Source organism: Azolla caroliniana, unplaced genomic scaffold (assembly GCF_043228905.1).
Source record: "Azolla caroliniana isolate FFs.n. ecotype wild unplaced genomic scaffold, voAzoCaro1.0.p SCAF_16, whole genome shotgun sequence".
NCBI classification, from domain to species: domain Eukaryota; kingdom Viridiplantae; phylum Streptophyta; class Polypodiopsida; order Salviniales; family Salviniaceae; genus Azolla; species Azolla caroliniana.
In genome coordinates, this window is record NW_028230451.1 from 5,766,180 (window position 1) to 5,785,811 (window position 19,632).

Genomic DNA, 19,632 nt, shown 5'->3' on the forward strand with positions numbered 1-19,632 from the left:
TCCTTGGAATTGAGGTTTGGCAAACCTCGGTCGGCATCTTCATGTCACAAAGAAAGTATGCAACAGAGATCTTGAAGACCTTCGGGATGATGGACAGCAAGTCGAAGTCGACTCCAATGGAGTCAAACTGCAAGCTATCCCAAGAAGACTCATCACCAATGGTTGACATAAGGAAGTATAGACAACTAGTAGGAAGTCTAATTTTCCTATGCAACACTAGGCCGGATATTTGTTTTGCAGTCAATGTGGTGAGTCGATTCAGCAACAAGCCGAAGGAGACTCATTGGAAAGCTGCTCTACGTGTATTAAAGTACATTGTGGGTACTTTAAATTATGGAATCTTCTACAAGCCAACAATTGACCAACTTAGTGGATATTGCGACTCCGATTGGGCTGGAGATAGTGATTCCAGAAAATCAGTTTCTGGATATTGTTTTTCAATAGGATCTGGAGCTGTTTCATGGAGTAGTAAAAAACAACCAACAGTGGCACTATCTTCAACGGAGGCAGAATACAAAGCAGCATGCATAGCGGCATGCGAGGTAGTTTGGCTAAGAAGAATCCTTATGGATGTGGCAGTCCCAATAAGGACGGCAACGGTATTGAGGTGTGACAATCAGAGTTGCATGGCCATTGCCAAGAACCCCGTATTTCATGCACGTACTAAACACATAGAGATTCAGTATCACTATGTGCGGGAGCTAATAAATGATGAGATTGTGGAGCTTGAGTACTGTCCAACATCAGAAAATGCTGCAGATATCTTCACAAAGGCGCTTGGAGCAGAACAGTTGCAACAACACCTTCGACGACTAGGTGTTGGCCCAATTCCAAGTGAACTCAATGGGTTGATCATTGAGGGGGCGTGTTAGATATAATCAATGATCAGCCCCAAGTTGTAAATCTATCCCCATATGTGCTCTTAGAGTGCACATTTTGTGATAGCGCCCCAAATGAGGAGCGGCTAGTGTGCAACTCGACCATATGGGTCGATAAGGTGCTAATCTAGGAAACCGTAGATGCGTAGGACACAATATATTTAGGAAAGAGAGAAATAGATAAAAGGATTGGTTAATCAAGTCAGCTAGAATATTTCGTGGGCAAGTTACGATGTACTTAGTCTTGAAGTATGCGTCATTGACTTCAAGATAAGTATTATGTAGCACTAGCCTGTACCTAGGGAGTTGGGTCATATTAAATGACAAGTCAGTTGACAGAAAAGGAATATCTCCACTACTGTCAACTGACTTGCACATTTATACTAAGACCAAACATAGATTATAAGTCACTTTTCTCACACAGTGGTCAGATTGATCATTAGTCCCCACTAATTTTGTAGTGAGCCGGTCCATATCCTATCTAAGCTCTAAGGTGTGAGCGCATGGGAAAACTACCATTTTGAACTACTCTCATATGTAATAGAAATTCTGTTTTCATATATCCATCTCTGCAGTTGTAACTCTATATACCTATCTACTCGATTCTCAATATTGCTAGTGTTTGTAAGTATCATATTTAAAATTCATATCAAGTACTTCTAAACATATCCTAGTTTCTATAGTCCAAGGTGATCATCACCAACAAAACACGAAGACTAAAATAAAAATTCATCGTAAGCAATTTACCATATTTAGATGCTCAAATATAAGCATGGCCCTAATGCAATGTAATATATAATGTACCATATCATTTGAAACTAGTTGGCAATAATGATTTCTATGTAACCTTCTTGAAAACTCCCAAATTTATGATTAATACTTCCAAAGAGGCTCAGAGATACATAATTTTAGAATAACCTAACATGAGGAAGCTTGAACCACCTAAAATTAAATAATTTAGGGATCAAATCAAGAGCTCACAGGTTACTAAAATTGTGTATGGACATCCAACTCCTTGAATCATCATGATTAAAAAAGCAAAGAACTGGGTCCATTTCCCTGGGTACATTTTTACATGCAGTGACAAACAATTAAGAGTTACAATCAAGCACACCTGAGACATTTACACACTGAGAAGAGCATACATTAACTTCATGGAGATTATACTAAGTGGAAGGTAATGCACAATTGTAAATTACGCCTTTTGCTTTAATACAAAGGCGGTAGAGAGGTAGCGTACAACCACTCAATGTGGTTCTAAAGCCTAGAGCCAAGCTAGTCACATTACAAAGCTTCTCCAAATATGGGAGTTGCCACTAGTTAGATTAACTTCTTTCTTGTTTATAAAAATGGCGAAGGAAAGAAACATATATTGATATTTATTCAAGACCAAAACCAGCATATGAGACATATCCTGACATATCAAACCAAAATCAACGTATGAGACAAATCATGATTACAAATATAGGTGAATTCATGTTATCCATACTGAAACAATAAGAAAAGCTGTAGACCCCTTAATATCAATGATAATAAACAAAATAAAAATGGCGCGCACCAGCCTATGGCGAAGTTCACCGAGTGCATCTAGGCATCAGCATGTGAATTGAACATGGCAAGCAATGATCTACATGATCTCATCATGGTATGGCCCATGTGGATTATACCCCTATACTTGGTCTTGGTTATCATAAGCATTCTTCAATGCATTCAATGGTGACTCTAACATATCAACAGAATTTTGGGCCTGTGGAAGAAGTTGGTGATGCGCAATTGTCACTCAATTCAATGTGCTAATCTAAGGATTGAATTGAGGAAGGTTCTGCTGAAGTGTCATCAACCAACCAATGTAGTAGAAGCCACCAATTCTCCCAGGGAGGAATAGAAAGATTTTATTATCATCCTCACGACTCAAATATCACCTACATGACCAGAAGAATCATGGTCATGTAGTGTGTACCTATATGTGGAATAGATAAGTGACACACTCTTGATGCTCATGTACAGGGAACACTGTAATGAATTCCATATATTTGCTTTTACTTGAGGTGACCTAGTACAACTTTTCTGTGCCTCTGGAATCTACCGATCCAAAAGTCAACATTAAGATGAATTTGCCCAAATCAGCTCCAGTTTTCGATCTTCTGATAGATCTACCAATAGTAAAGGACACATGAATGAGGGGGGCAAGCAATAGCACAAAATAGCTGAATGATAATAATAAAAACATACTTTCTTAAGCCTAAAGTCTGGCGGTGAGGTTATGGCTTAATATTTATCATTCGACTGATGAAATTCTGTAAATAATGCACTAGTTTCAATGTACACAATGACACACTGGGTTTGCTTACCATTATCTATCCATCACAAAGATGAGGGGGAGAAATGGCTCGATATCATTTGTTCCTTTGTCTACAGCTGCCAATCGATTGGAAGTAACCCTTGATTTACTAGAATTTCATTTGTCTTGGAGAAATGCCTGTGGAACAAATGGCATCATAACATGAACCACAGCTTCTTAATTAAATTTACCGATAATGTATTCATTTTTTGTGCTTGGATAATCCATTGCAATACCTACAATTGAAGAAACCTTTTCGAGCAGAGTGGCCTGATGGATGGGATGCCGTAAGGATATAATGGCTTGTTCTATTGATCAGTCTGCGCAAAGAACCATTCGTGAATCCAATTTAGGAAGATACAAGGAATTAATGATAATCTATAAATATCGACAAGAACTTTAACTATCATTCGGCCACATAAGTAGTAACCACATTGTTTGCATCTTAAATACAGATTGCAATAATCTATTTTTGACAAAGACTGAAAATATCATATGAGAACTATTTGTTTTTCTATCCTTGAAACTGTGTAGCATTCTTCTGGAGATATTAGCAAGGACTAACATAATCTTCATAAAACTATTTGCCCATGCATCTTAAATACAGATGGCAATAATCTATTTTTGACAAAGACTGAAAATATCATATGAGAACTATTTGTTTTTCTATCCTTGAAACTGTGTAGCATTCTTCTGGAGATATTAGCAAGGACTAGCATAATCTTCATAAAACTATTTGCCCATGCATCTTAAATACAGATGGCAATAATCTATTTTTGACAAAGACTGAAAATATCATATGAGAACTATTTGTTTTTCTATCCTTGAAACTGTGTAGCATTCTTCTGGAGATATTAGCAAGGACTAGCATAATCTTCATAAAACTATTTGCCCATGCATCTTAAATACAGATGGCAATAATCTATTTTTGACAAAGACTGAAAATATCATATGAGAACTAATTGTTTTTCTATCCTTGAAACTGTGTAGCAGCCTTCTGGAGATATTAGCAAGGACTTGCATAATCTTCATAAAACTTTTTTCCCATCGTCCATTCAATGTACCAAACATCTATGAAACACCCTCTCAAGCTAGTATATAAAAAGTGTGAGTATGTCTTCTAATTCAGCCATAAACAATGAGTTTTACCCCATATGATATTTCTTGCAGCACATTTATTAGAGACATGAACTAATGTAAGCATTAGATAAGGATAGAATATAGATCTAGATAGAAAGGAGAGAGAGAAAGAAGGGTGCCGATCCACCCGACCACCCCCAAGCGAAGGGATCGAGACGAACTCGAGCCTTGATCGGCATCCCATACCACTGTCATGGCGTCGAGTCGTACCTAGTGCCAGCACGCTCGCTACAAGAGTTGACCCACCACAAGACAGAGTCTCGACGTAGTCAACAAGATCATGAAATGAGGGTAGCTAGGCCTCTTATTTATAGCGATACCCAAGGCCCCCAGTCATGTTCACAATTAGCCTAATGGGTTGTCTCAATCCCGAGGATTAAAAGTAATCCTCCCCTTCTTTACACTCTTGTTTAACCCTCACACTTATCCACCTGTATAGAATACTACAGTAAATTCTGACCACGGGATATTATATGGTCATGCCCGTAACATACTCCCCCTCTTTAAAACATTGCACTCTTGCAATGGAAAGTTAGGTCATCAGCCTATCGTCTCGCTCTTCCCCGAGGATTAAAAGTAATCCTCCCCTTCTTTACACTCTTGTTTAACCCTCACACTTATCCACGTGTATAGAATACTACAGTAAATTCTGACCACGGGATATTATATGGTCATGCCCGTAACATACTCCCCCTCTTTAAAACATTGCACTCTTGCAATGGAAAGTTAGGTCATCAGCCTATCGTCTCGCTCTTCCTCATGTTGTTGGAATTCATCCAGTCTTTCATGTGAGTCGTCTAAAAAAACTTTTAGGTTCTGGCGACAATACAGTTACAACTGAAACTCTGGTTATTTCTGAAGATTTATCTTCTAAACCACATGTACCAGAAAGAATTCTCGATGTTAAAACAAAAAAATTACGTACTAAAGAAATCCGAGAATTTAAAATAAAATGGATGGATAAATCAATAAAAGAGTGTAAAGAATACTACGGTAAATTCTGACCACGAGATATTATATGGTCATGCCCGTAACAACGTTAATTGACTGCCTATGGATTACGGGATCCATAAAACTAAATAATGTAGTTAGGAAAACACTAAATGGCAAACTGAACACATCAGTAAAAGAAAATATTCAAACATGAAGGGTAGTTGCTACTTGCTTTATCTTCTCTTGGGCAGAGTTCCCCCAGAGGAGGAAGATTAAGCCCGACCTTTGCTGTGCCAATGCCCGAATTGCAGCATCTGTGAAAAGCTCCCAGCCCTTTTTGGCATGAGAATTTGCGTGGCCATCACGTACTGCCAATCCATTTGTTGAGATGGACAAGTTAGACCACTATAGATGAATTTTAAAGAATTCTTCCCTCCCATTATACTCAAAAAAACACAGTATTAGCCGCATAACTATATATTGAAAACAATGCATTAACCTATAATTATATCAAAAGTAACATAGCAACCACACCTGTAAGCACTGTGTTCATCAAGAGCACTCCCTGTTCCAGGACATCACTTGTAAGCAAAAAACAATTGTAGGAGTTTTAAACAAAACAGAAAATAGAAAAATCAACCAAAAAAACCTGGTAAACCCATTTCTCTAGATTTCCATGAGAAGGGAATTCACATTTAAGATCACTTTCAATCTCCAGGAAGATGTTTGCAAGACTTGACGGGAGTTTCATGCCAGTCTCTACCGAAAAGCAAAGGCCCATAGCTTGGCCTTGTTTATGATAAGGGTCCTACAAATCCATAGTTTAAAAGAGGTCACCTTCGAGCATAGTTTTAAACCTTAACTCCTTTAAGTGAATCACCTTTGGATAGTTAATGTTTCAATAACCCTAAATCATCTAAAGGTATCCGCTCTGCAGAGTCTTAAAACCATAAACCCCAAAACAATCATAAAGGCGCCTTTGCATAGTGTAGAACCCTATAGCACTTTAAAGATACCATCTTTTGATACTTTTAAACCCCAAACGCTTACAGAGATCACATTTGCATAGTCCTAAACCTTTTAAAGAGGTCATTAACACTATGGACTGAATCATAAAATTCTCATTCGCATTCATAAGTTGAAAATTTTCATACCTGGCCTATGATAACCACCTTGACCTTGTCAAACGGGCATGAATTAAAAGCATTGAATAACTTGGGTGATGGTGGATAGATGGGAATGTTTGCTGCTGCTTCCTGGCTCAGAAAGTGGTAAAGGCGTTCCATGTATGGCTTCTCAAATTCTCCTCCAAGAATCTTCGCCCATGATTTCTCCACCAACAAGCTCTCAAACTTTGGAAATGGTAATCCTTGTGCTGCTTTCCAAGTACATGAAACAAACAAATTCATTACAGGAAACTTGTGAGGTATGTGTGCCTATGTGTGTGTGTGTGTGTCAACAGAAATCCATTTTACAGGAAAAAAGTGAGCTTGGTATATTAGCATGAAGAATAATGTAAGCTACTGTTTGATTCCTACTTGGCATGAAAAACATGATGGTTGACATGATCTCAAATACAAAATTTGTAGCCCCATGTTTCATCCTTGCACAAGAGCCTCCCCTCTTTTTTAGAACCCAATCAGTTGTTGCCACCTTAACATCACAACATGTTCATTCAATGCTTGTGAAACCATCATTAGGTGCCAAGCCTATCCTACTCTTTCACATTTAACATTTGCTAATACTCTTCACAAATTTAAAGGAGCTCATATCTGGCCTCACTAATATTAAGTCCCATATATTCTATTTTCACACCTCTCCATCGCTAATATGAAGCATATATATGAAGGAGCTCATGTTTATAACAGGCATGAATAGACATATTGTTCGTCCACCCTCTACTCAATTGTTAAGAGGTGAGGCTACCAAGACCTCTTTAATTATGTATTTGCATCTTTCCTACATAAATTCACATCTTACCACGTTCCTAAGTCATGAAATTCTCATACTCCTGCTCTACACTCACACCCTTCCCACTCGTCACCGAAACTATGTAGTCTTAATTTGTGCTGGTTTCCCAGTGCAAATGAAGCACACAAATCATTGCAAGTAACCATATGAGCTATATCCATACCTCATAATAGAAAAAACCAAAATGTGAGCAATGCATACCTCAAGCTAGACAATGACAATAACAAAGACAGAAAACCATTGCAGGCAAAATTTGTAAAAAGCTGAAGATTAGGCAGCAATAAGATAGGGTTCTTTGCAAAGAAAGAAAAACAGAGAAAACAGAAATCATTCCAAGGAATCGGAAACAGAGGAGGGTTCTATCAGAAGTTACCTCGAGAACCCAAAACATTATGGTTACATTCGTGTGAATTGCGCCTTGCGATAGCAATAGCTTTGTTGAGCTCTGCCCTAATCTTCTGATCCTGGTTCAAATTTAAGTTTTGATGGAGGATATCTTTTTCAGTGTCTTTGTTTATCTCTACATTAATATTGTCTTCTTGGTTAAAACCCAAGCTTCCATTGATGTTATCTTTTGTAATAGTTTTGTTCATCTCGAGCCTATTCTTCTCTTTTTGGCTCCCATTCAAGGTTCCATTTAAGCCATCTTTTGCACTAGTTGTGTTCCACTCTGCCCTCACCTTGTCGTCTTGGCTGTTTCCATTAAAGCTAACTTTAGCAACATTTTCATGTGTTTGAGCCTTTTCTGAATTCTGGTTTCTCTCCATGGAGCCTTTCAAGGTCTTCATGGAACTTGCAAAAACATCACTTTCTTCATAATCTGGAAAGTAGTGTGCAAGTGCCTCGAAATGGATTTCTTCATCAGTTTTCAACGTTCTAAATCCATGTTTTCTAAGATGGGCATATTTCTCTTCTTCTTCTTCTTCTTCTTCTTCTTCTTCTTCTTCTCTAATGCGTGCAGAGGCTCGGCTTTTCAAAACTCTAAACCTAGAATCTGATCCTAACAGACGTGAAGAATGTTTAGGGAAGATGAAGGAGTGGAAGGAGGGAAGATTCAAACATGCCGTTCCTCGTTTCAGGGAAGTGAGTGCCGCTGTTGAATATGAAGAAGAAGAAGAAGAAGAAGAAGAAGAAGAGGAGGAGAGATTGAAGGAGAACAGCACCATTGCAGGAAGAGCAGAGAGTAAATTTTGTAAATTACATAAATTGTGTCATGGATATTTATTTATTTTTTAAATACGCTTTTTTTTCTTTTTTTTCCTTTTTTTTCTTTTCTTTTCCTTTTTTCTTTTTGTTTTTGTTTTTAGTTTTAGTTTTAGTTTTAGTTTTTATTTCTATTTTCATTTTTATTTTCATTTTCATTTCTTTTTTATTTCTTATTTCTTTTTTTTGTTTTTTGTTTTTTGTTTTTTATTTTTTATTTTTGTTTTTCTTTTTATTTTTATTCTTATTAATATTATTTTTTTCCTTTTCCTTTTTTTTTTTGTTTTTAGTTTTTTTTTTTCATTTTTATTTGTTTGAGGGAGGAGTTTGTAGGGAAAAAAAAAACAAAAATACCCTCTACTTAAGTTTGCTCTATTTCCCAAAATAACCCTCTCTCCCGGTCTCTCAATCACAAGAGAGCATATATGTATATGCATGAAGTTCCTCCAAATCATAGGCTAAAAGAATGTGTTGGTTATTACACATTTGAGAATACATGTAATGGTGGGAAATTAGATATTGAGTCTCCAAGAGACACATTTTAGACATTTTGGTGATGCTAGTGCTTCTCTCTCTATAGGGATGTTATCAATGATCATCCCTAACTAAGTCCACTGGGATAGAGTTTGAAAATGTCTATATAATGACTTTTCTTACAATGTTTCTCCATGTCAAACACCCTCCTTGACTCGGGATCACTCCCCATTGAGATCATAGCCATGGAAAGGGTTGTTGAATACATGCTTAAGGTACAAAAAAGTCGCTCACGCCAACGTTCTAGAGCTGCATGGAAAGCAAGAAAGGAAATCTGAAACACGCAAAAAAAGCGAAATTGTGTGTTTCAATTGGATGCAATATATGAAAAAGTGGTTTAGAAAACGGGATGCAACCCAATTGCTTCATGATGCATCAACACATTCCTTTGTGCATGAGGTATATTAGCAACACCAATTTATCATGATATGGGAAAAATGCAGAGGCTCACACTTCACACATTATATTGCATAGGTTGCATCTAACTACAAAACCAGATTCTTAGCCGAACGAGGAAACCACAAACATTGATACATGTTAGATCCCATCTCATTGTTAGCCATCTGCACCATTGCTTCCGTATGACTTAGTTCACACTCACTTTGATGTGAGGCAAGATGTTGGGTGGGGCAAAGACAACGAGATTAGTTGACTACATACATTTTTCCCTTAACAAGTTTGGGAAAAATGTATGTAGTATCATGTATGTATCACACATTGATAAAATGCTCTACCTCTGATTACATTCAATTATGCTTTCCACACATCTTCAACCCAACTCAATCTTTAATAAAAATTTCACTCACAATCATAGTGTGCACTCTTAGGACATTCATTAGTAATGCTATTGGACATCAAGAGTTACTACTTACTTTTCATGTATTACGTGAAAACATTATAATTTTTTACTAATAAGCCATAGTTTTCTCTCTCCCTTGCAATTGGCTAGGTTGTTTATACACCAAAACATCAAAGTCATAAATTTGAGAGAACTCACCATGGGCTATGCCACATCTCATAGATCACAATCTGTCTCCCATGGACAATAAAAGAGATAACTGCTTATCTCTCCATCTCTCTAGCATTGCCATAGGCCATTTAGGCCCTTAAAATCTTTCATTGTATATTTCTTTCTTTCCCTCTTCAAATTGCAAAGATAGATTAAAGGATGACATTTGTAAATCCATTGATACTCAAGTAATTAATTCGATGATAAAACAGGAAAAAGAGAAGAGAGAAACCCTCAAGACACTTTTCCATGTAATCAAAGGAATCGCTAATATCATAACATTAGCTCCCCTCCCTTTTCATCACTTTCTGCCAACAAGTTGATCTACCAATGAGTGATTAAAGATAAGAATAAAATTACTAAAATGCATTGTTGATCATAATATGTCATGTAATAAGCAGTCAAACAGAAGAAACAAATGTGATCGGAAGCACCTTGCCACACTAGAACAATACTTCAAGATGGGGGTACATGGAATACTAGGGGATCTTAATGGCCTCATATCAAATCCCACTTACAGCTTCAACTTCTCAATTACTACAAAAAATCACCCATAAAATTTTAAGGATACCTGATGCATATATGAAGAGATATTGCAAGTGTTCTTATAAAATGTAGAACACTTCAATGAGAATTGAAAGAGCTGATTATACATTTTCATCCCTTTAACAAATGTCCTCATCATATTTACAGCACTTGAATGCACGTATCAATAGCTCATTGGAGAAAACAACAGGGGATATATGGATATTCATCATATATACATGCAGTGAAAAGCTACAACATTTGATACAATCTCTAAAATGATTCTCTAACATAACCTAAACAGACCTTTTGACAATAGAATCAACTTTTGCCTCCCAAAAGAGGTGAGAACTTTGTGGGTGTAATGTTACTTTCCATCCGAATGTTCATAAGAAATATTTCATTCTTTCATCCTTCTTCATAGCTTGATATACTGCCTGAACCTGAAAAAACGTGGTGTGTTGAGGATAGCAGCCGAAATGTGCATATATAAAGACCAAACACATGTTCCGAAGTTTTTCCTTAATAATTGTAAACGTTCCTTTCAGTGCATGAAATAACAGGAAATTACATGTGAAAATATAATAAAATATTATAGGAATTTAATTGAAATTTTCAGGTCAGATTTTGTTTAATTATAACATTGGTCATGGACTATTTACAAAAAGAGCACAGAAAAACTTATTGTATAACAAACCTGATCACTGGAGTCAACTTCGACAGGTCCAATCCTTACAGATACATATTTTCCTTTAGAAGACAAACTCAACTTCACATCATCCTATGAAAGCATTAACCATCATAATCAATAAATACTTCATTCAAACAGCTCTAATGTAATCATAACCATATTAATTTAGGGACTAGGCATAAATAAGTGATGAAATCCATCATTGTAGTATAATTTACTGATGACAAGATTAAGATTAATGACCTCTAAGATAGCACACTCAAGAACAGATTCCACTGCACCGATCATAGCTTGAACAAAATCGTCCCCTCCACTTCCAATTGCCGTAAAGTTGACACTTGTAGGGTAAGAATTTACCTAGCCAAAACAATACCAAAAGTTTAAATATTTGAATCTTTAATAAAACATTAATACTCATAAAAGCTTTTGAGCAGTCAAGGAGAACAGGTTAGGACCAGAGCACTTAGTTCAAGTCATTTTGATACCCATGTGACTACAACCAAATTCAAATAAGTTGCAGATCCTTTTTAGATGTATATGATCCAGAATATCAAAATATTCAATATAGCACTTTGATCAATTCTTTGACCGCGTTTAACAAAGCTACTTCTTTAAATTTGAAATCTGAATTCTCTACTCTAGTATTCTCCAAGGAAAATAAACAAAACAAATATAATCACAAAAACCTACGAAAAGCTGTCTGAATCGGTCACACCCAATCTATTTACGAATTAGTATTATATTTCAAACACCTTGTTTGGCTCTAAAGGTTTCATATGATATGATTTAGTATGACTAGAGATATATAATATTGACTTGACATGATATTCCCATGCCAATTCATCTATGTTTAGGGCACTTCCATGTTCATGAACTCAGTTTAACATTCTCAGTTTTAGATTCTGCACACACAGCTCTTGAGCTATGCTAGGAATCCTGAAAATAATGATGAAGTACCTTCTCATTTAAAGCCTTCCATTCATCATCATTTGCTCCAGTAACTGTACCACCCATGATTACATTAGTGGTTCTTGCAGTTCTACCCTCAGCTTTAGCAGCTTCTGAAAAAATAAAAATAGAAACATTCAACAATGCACTCGCTGAAACTCAAAACAGCAAATATATTCTGCTCCTGCTCTTCTTTACATACATACACACATGGAGTGTACATGTGCACATACACTCCCAGATTATAGATACACAAATACAAGTGCATGCACAGATACATACATATGTATATATATATAGAGAGAAAAACTCCAAAATAATTTATGGTTTTTCCTGTATTTTCCCAAATGGACCTAAATTTTTATTACCTCCAAGGTGCCCCTGATAAACCCATGAAAGAGAGAGAAGGGGAATGAAACTACCGTTCAATTATTCGAACAACAGATGTAAATGAAAAACAGGGATGATTCAGACCATATGATTCAGACAAAATGTGAATTACCCATATAATTGCTCCAATAGCACATATAACCGAGATGAAGAAAACGAAATGACCATATAATTACTCAAATGTAAGAAGATGATGGATTGGCATAATTTCTCAGGTACCATGTATAATTAAGAAACAGCAGATCAATTGGACAAATAGTTGCTAAAATAGACCATATAATTGAGAAATAGACTGGTAAAAATGGAAATTTGCAGGCAATTTTAGGGAACTCAAGAAAAACGGAGGGTATTTCAGAATCTTCACCATGTATACACACACATGGACATATACACGTATACATATACATATACATATACACATAAATATACATATGCACATGCACATAAATACATAGTACACGTTTATGTATACATGTATAACATGAGAGGAATACCTGAGAGGGCCTCTAGAACAGTGTCCTGAGGAGGTTGAAAGGAGGCTCTGGACTCACATCTGACAGCAACAAACAGAGATGGCGCAGAGTGTGGGCTCCTCTTCAATACGCGACGACTTCCTGCTTGCTTCAATATGTGGCAGGAGGTTCCCGTTGTTCGAAACCCTAACCCTACGAAAGAAGAGCAAACCAGAGCTCCCATGGCCGCGGGGCCAGCAGCGATGGACAGAAATCTCGATCGACGATGGAATCCTCCTCCCTCTGCGGATTCGATGAGAGAGCCTGAGAGAGGAACAGAGGAGGGGGAACCCTATACTAAGGACAGTTTTGCAATTTCCTATGAATTTCTTTTCTTTTGGAGCACAAGGTCGTGAAGAAATAAATAAGAAGCTCTCACTCAAAATGAAGATATTTATACATACATTATACACACATGTACATATATATGTATGTATGTATGTATGTATGTATATATATGTATGTACATCTATGTATGTATATGTAATAATGTATATGTATGTATATCTTATATGTATATCTATCATCTATGTATGTCTATGTCTATGTATGTATATGTAATAATGTATATGTATGTATATCTTATATGTATATCTATCATCTATGTATGTCTATGTCTATGTCTATGTCTATGTCTATGTCTATGTCTATGTCTATGTCTATGTCTATAAGTATATGTATATGTATATGTATATGTATGTGTAGTGTGGTGCGTGTGTGTGCGTGTGTGTGCGTGTGCGCGCGCGCCTACCTCAAACAATGTTCGACCGAAATGCATTACTACCTAACCTAGCCTGCCAAGATGGTATGTTATTGATTTATTTGGCATTTTCAAGTTTTGGGGTTTCTCAATGCGCCCGAATTGGGTTCCTAGATTATTGATGGTTGCACCATGTTTGGGTAGCCCACGACACTTTGCCTATGTTACCATATGAATGTAGGTTATGGTTGTTGCCACTCGTCTATATTTTAGGTTGCACACAACACCTTGTTCGTTACCTTATAAAGAGCTATATGTGACTCTTCAAGCTAGTTTAGACTTTGTTCCTTTTGCCATCCATTGATTGTCTATGGAATACCCTCTTTAGTGTATGTTGGGTGAGATTTGCTCGCCCCGTTTTTTTCTTGCAATCTATTTTGAACCCACTACATAGATGCAAGTTCTTGTTCGATTGATCAGCCTAAGCCATGCTTAAGGAGCATAGTCATACTAGCCAATGTGCATTTGTGGTGTTCTCTAATCCAAACAAGCTAGCAATAAATTTTGATGTTGATGGATTGGTCTTTTCAAAGCTTGTTGACAAGTCATCTAGGTTTTGGAGATTATCATTGTGGTTAATATGTACAATATGTGAGGGTTTGGTTTCACGTGCAATGATTATGGAGGAGTAACCCAATCTATTCCATTTTGAAGACCAATTTGATAAGGATGCCGAATTTGTCCCTTGCTATTCACTGTCGTCCCACAATTCAAATCTTGTTAAGTTGCATATTATGCTAGTGGATCAAGAATTGATCGGATTGAGGTCACCATAAGGGAATCCTTACAAGGCATAAAGCTTTAGCACATGGTCATATTAAAAAGGATTCCTTTCAATTTCCATTGCAAATTCCATCATCGGAAATGTCGAGGAATCGATCACACGAAGACAGATACAATGAGTGCAGGCATGGGGATGAACATCATGTTCGTCGTCCATCGCAAGCTGATGTGTAGGTCGGATAGTGAGTTCTCATTCTCACTGTTATCTAGGATGTCAGGCAAAGATCAACATGGTGTGCCCCAAGATATTAGAGTCTCGGAGGAGTGGATCCAAGTTCCATGGGTAAGTCACTTGGTTCATGTATAAAGATGTAAATGTGAAAGCTATACATATCTATCATTTAGTGAAGGGGCAAAGGGCAAGGACTAGGGAGAGGATATGGAGGGGGGTATTTTTGGAGATATTTGGAAACTCGAGGGGTAGGGGTATTTTTGGTAATTACTAATTACTCGATTTTCTTCTCTTTTTCACTGTTAAGCCCAAAACTCGATCAGACGACGACGGCGAGGACGAAGAAGAAGAAGAAAGAAGAAGAAAGAAGAAGAAGAAGAAGAGCCCGCAGGAACGCAAGGGACAGACGTAGCTGATTCTCCATCCGCGCGTCTCTCTGCCTCCGCGTGTTTTTACTTACGCATGGCTCTCTCCATTCGCCAGAAGCAAACAGGTTCTCTCCTTCTCTCTCCCCTACCAACCCTAATTCCTTTCCCTAGTTTATTCTTGTCAGGGATGGATGGATATGGAAAACGGAAAACAAAATAAATACTAGAATGGAAAGGAAACCTGTTCATCATCGATCATATTTTTGATGAAACCTTCTGTATGAGCAGATCTGGTTCATTCTGGGCACGTCAAATCCTAAATCTCTAAAAAATAGGAATTTTCTTTTAGATAAGAGAAATCAAACTGTGAATGTGGTTAAATCTATGTAAAATTCTTATATGGATAGATCTGATTCATTTTCTGGAAAGAAAAACCGTAATTCTTTTTGTAGAAATTATGTCAGGGAGAAACAAAGCTGTGAAAGTGGTTCAATGTACGTGGATTTTTTATATGAACAGATCCTATTAATCAGAAAATGGAAAATCCTAAATTTAAAAGTGATCATTATATTACAGATCTGATTCATTCTTTAAAAAATGTACTAACTGAACTCTTTATCTAGGGCTTTTATAGAAAAACCAAACAAATTGTGATTGTGGTCCAATCTAAGCAAAGCAAGATTCTTTTATGAATAGATCTTATATATTCATTGGTAATGAAAAATCCTAATTCTGTAACTACGAACTATATCAGAGAAAAATTGAACTGTGAATGCACTGCAATTAATGCAAGAGCCTCATTTTGAAGATAACCGGATATCCTTTTTTGCAGTTACTAGATTTAAGAAGTAGATCCAAAGTCTAGGACATTGTGTGAGAAAGAATTTTCCATTTTTCTTCTTGGATACTCTGCAGAAAGAGTTTTTGAAAGAAAACCTTAACCAAACGGCTAAGTTTCATTTTATGCATAAACATTTAGGAATTTATGTGAAAATGCAACAAGTTGATTCTTACTGCAAAATGTATTAGTTCTTGTTGGTGTTTGTTCCTTCATCACTAATTCCAATTGGCAAAATAAAAAATTTGAGAAGTAATTTTGCGACTGCTCTATATCTCCTTTGCATTGTGTACTTCCTTGACTTCTATGTATGATTTCGTAGCTTGAGGTTTAAATGAATATTTTCTCAAAATGAGGCTTTGATAGCAAAATTTAGGAAGGTAATAAAGATTGTAAAATCTGAAGCAATTGTGCATTTTGAGTTATCATATTGCTTTATATGCTTCGAAAATATGTCAATTATCTGTAGCAGAACTAGGTTAAACGTTTTCTAACTGAGTTTTTATTTCATGAAAAAATTCATTAGTTAAATCAAAATCACAATGAACTAGTCTTGATAATTTTGCTTTTATATCTTGCTTTACATGCTTAATAAAAAACTCAGAATACTGTTTTTGTGACAAAAAGATGCCAAACCTGAACAATTGGGATGTTGGAAATTTGAGAATGACCATTTAATTCTAAACTTGAAGTTCGGAAAATCTTCAAATTTTGAGAAAATCTAGAACAAAAACCTTTGAATTTGCTACATTTCCCTTTAGATAATTCCATAATTAATAAATGAAGATATGTTGGCTATTTTATTGAACCGTGAATGTCTAATATTTTATGACGCAGATGCTGTGGTGAAAATGCTGAACTTGAACCAATCAGTTGCAAGTGGTGGAACTGCTGATGAGGAGGTATACAAAGTCCTTGTACTTGATCGGTTCTGCCGTGATATTCTTTCTCCATTGATTCGTGTTAATGATCTCCGCAAGCATGGGATAACTCTTTACTTCACCATAGATAAAGAAAGACAGACTATACCAGATGTTCCTGCAGTATATTTTGTCCAGCCAACCATCGCTAACGTGGAAAGGATTATCAAAGATGCATCAAATGGGATCTATGAGAATTTTCATCTAAATTTCTCTTCTTCGGTCTCACGTCCACTTTTGGAAGAACTTGCGTCTAGAGCCCTGAATGCAGACTGCATTCAACGCATCTCTAAGATATTTGATCAATATTTGGAATTTATCACATTGGAGCATGGCATGTTTTCTCTAGGTCAACCACTCACATATGTTCAGCTCAATGATCCACAAGCACAAGATAAGGACGTGGAAGCAACAGTAGAACGCATTGTTAACGGGCTTTTTAGTGTATTAGTAACCCTAGGAGTTGTTCCTGTGATTCGTTGCCCTAAGGGGGGACCTGCAGAGATGGTTGCATCTCAGTTGGACTCTAAATTAAGAGAACATCTAACTGCTCGAAATAACCTCTTCACAGAAGCTGGACATCTCGGAAGCTCGTTTCAACGCCCACTTTTATGCATTTTTGATAGGAATTTTGAGCTTGCTGCTGGTGTTCAACATGTGTGGAGTTATAGATCTATGGTGCATGATGTTTTAGGGATGAAGTTAAACCGTGTAGTTCAGGGTGGGAAAGCATATGAACTAGATGACTCGGATTCCTTTTGGGTCTCGAATAGCAGTGCACCTTTCTCTAAGATTGCTGAAATGGTGGAAGCTCAATTGAATAAATACAAGCAAGATGTGGATGCGGTTAATAGAAGGGCAGGAAGTAAAGGAGAGATGGATTTTGATGATCAAGAACTAATTGGAAATACAAAGCATCTAATGAGTGCTGTCAACTCTCTTCCAGAGTTGACTGAGAGGAAAAAGATGATAGATAAGCACACAAATCTTGCCACTGCTTTGCTGAGTGAAATCAAGGCAAGGTCAATAGATGGATATTACAACCTAGAAGATGATATGCTTGCACGGGGAAGTGTGGATCGAAATGCATTGCTAACTATTCTCAAAGGCAAGGGAACAAAGGAAGACAAACTCCGAACTGCGATCGTATATTTGCTAGCAATTGAGGTGACACCTGCAGCTGAAATAGAAGCAATTGAAGGGGCTCTAAAAGAGGCAGATATTGACATTTCATCTTTTCTTTATGTGAAAAAGATGAAATCTCTCAACTCAACACTTGTGGCAGCAGCTTCAGGGAGTAGAAACAATCTTGTTGATTGGGCTGAAAAGCTATATGGACAATCACTTAGTGCTGTAACAGCTGGTGTGAAAAACTTGTTATCTGGAGCAAGGCAGCTTGCTGTAACCAGAGCTATGGAATCCTTAATGGAGGCGAGACCTGGACCTGAAACAGAAGGTTATCTTGTTTTTGATCCAAGGTCTCCTAAGTCGAGTTCTTTAGGCCACCTGCAAGGAACATTTAAGGAAGCTATTGTGTTTATGATCGGAGGGGGAAACTACAATGAATATTTGAGTCTTCAAGAGCTTGCACAACGGCAACAACCCACAAAGAATATAATCTATGGTACAACTGAGGTGCTAACAGGAGTAGAGTTTGTGCAACAGCTGGCAGAATTAGGGAGGAAAATGGGTTTGGGAGGGAATATACAGATGCAATGATCTATGACATGTGAGCCATATTTTTTGTAACAATCTGAATATATTTTGCCTTTTTCTTTCACTTTTATGAATTCAATATCAATTGGTTGGCTAAGTTCAACTTGAGGAAGGAAACTTGGCACGTGTTCTAGTCGTCTGAGGCATAATTGGTGAGCGAGGGTGGAGATGTCTCTCTTCTGTTTCAAGGAAGCATATGCTTATCAAGTTTGAGAGTTTTTTTTTATAGTATTAAAATTATATTTTAACTTAACCAAGGGGTCCTAGAATTTATAGTTTTTGCTATGTTGTAATGCAGCTTACAGAATTATATTGGCCAAAAATGTTTGGTGTGCAACAATCTGCTATTGGAAGGCTCAGATTTAATAAAACTTCACTTGAGATTACACACATTCAAAATACCCATGTAAAATACATGCAACATGCATACAATAGGGAACTCATTTGTTGCCATATGTTCAAATTGGGACATGAAATTTCCCAATTGTTAGATTGCAAGAGAGTCGAGTATTTTTCTCCATTGGCCAAGGTTCCGAGTGTATAGATTTTGTGACGTCTCTTTTCCCATGTTTTGAAGAATATGTTGGAGGTACATATATGAGCAATGGCTTGTCTTAATTAAGATTGACGTGTAAAAGGGCAGACCTTCCTTTGTTGGTATTCAAAGGTTGATCGCTTCCTAACCTATTGCATGCTCCATATTGTATTGGGCAAGAAAAAGATAATGGTATACAAGAAAGATAAAAGCTATCAAACAGGATTGGGAAGAACTTGCTCAAAAGCATATTGGTTGGAATCCATTCTTATCATAATTGCTTCACACAAGATCTCTCATTTTCTTGTTTCATGGCTCATTTTATTTCCATGTTTGCCCACTCAAGAGGAAACCAATTGGAGATAAGTAGGTTAGTTGTCAAACCTTTGAAAAATATCCCATAACAAATTTAAGGGTGTACCAATCATCGGAAGTCTTTTAAACTCTCTTATGGAATGACCAATG

The 19,632-nt window shown here is 36.8% G+C and overlaps 3 protein-coding genes and 1 long non-coding RNA gene across 4 annotated transcripts; 1 reads left to right on the top strand and 3 right to left on the bottom strand.

The window, feature by feature from the left end:
- Positions 1–3,138: 3,138 nt before the first annotated feature.
- Positions 3,139–8,429, bottom strand: LOC147853793 (uracil-DNA glycosylase, mitochondrial-like). Its single transcript, XM_087332438.1, has 7 exons — positions 7,637–8,429; positions 6,447–6,667; positions 5,942–6,100; positions 5,827–5,857; positions 5,525–5,660; positions 3,456–3,539; positions 3,139–3,357 (listed from the first exon to the last, which is right to left on the bottom strand). The coding sequence occupies exons 1-7, from the start codon at positions 8,427–8,429 to the stop codon at positions 3,291–3,293; spliced, it is 1,491 nt and encodes a 496-aa protein (XP_087188564.1). The 3' UTR covers positions 3,139–3,290.
- On the bottom strand, positions 3,962–4,392 carry LOC147853794 (uncharacterized). The gene is made up of 2 exons (XR_015531200.1): positions 4,237–4,392; positions 3,962–4,049 (listed from the first exon to the last, which is right to left on the bottom strand). It is a non-coding gene; the product is annotated as an uncharacterized LOC147853794 (long non-coding RNA).
- A 2,134-nt stretch (positions 8,430–10,563) lies between the features above and the next one.
- On the bottom strand, positions 10,564–13,316 carry LOC147853795 (phosphoribosylformylglycinamidine synthase). Its single transcript, XM_087332719.1, has 5 exons — positions 13,058–13,316; positions 12,183–12,286; positions 11,469–11,582; positions 11,232–11,315; positions 10,564–10,977 (listed from the first exon to the last, which is right to left on the bottom strand). Exons 1-5 carry the CDS (start codon positions 13,257–13,259, stop codon positions 10,921–10,923), a joined length of 561 nt encoding a protein of 186 aa, XP_087188845.1. The 5' UTR covers positions 13,260–13,316; the 3' UTR covers positions 10,564–10,920.
- Positions 13,317–15,135: 1,819 nt separating this feature from the next.
- Positions 15,136–18,889, top strand: ATSLY1 (Sec1/munc18-like (SM) proteins superfamily). The gene is made up of 2 exons (XM_087332310.1): positions 15,136–15,283; positions 16,834–18,889. Exons 1-2 carry the CDS (start codon positions 15,253–15,255, stop codon positions 18,633–18,635), a joined length of 1,833 nt encoding a protein of 610 aa, XP_087188436.1. The 5' UTR covers positions 15,136–15,252; the 3' UTR covers positions 18,636–18,889.
- The last annotated feature ends 743 nt before the right edge of the window (positions 18,890–19,632 follow it).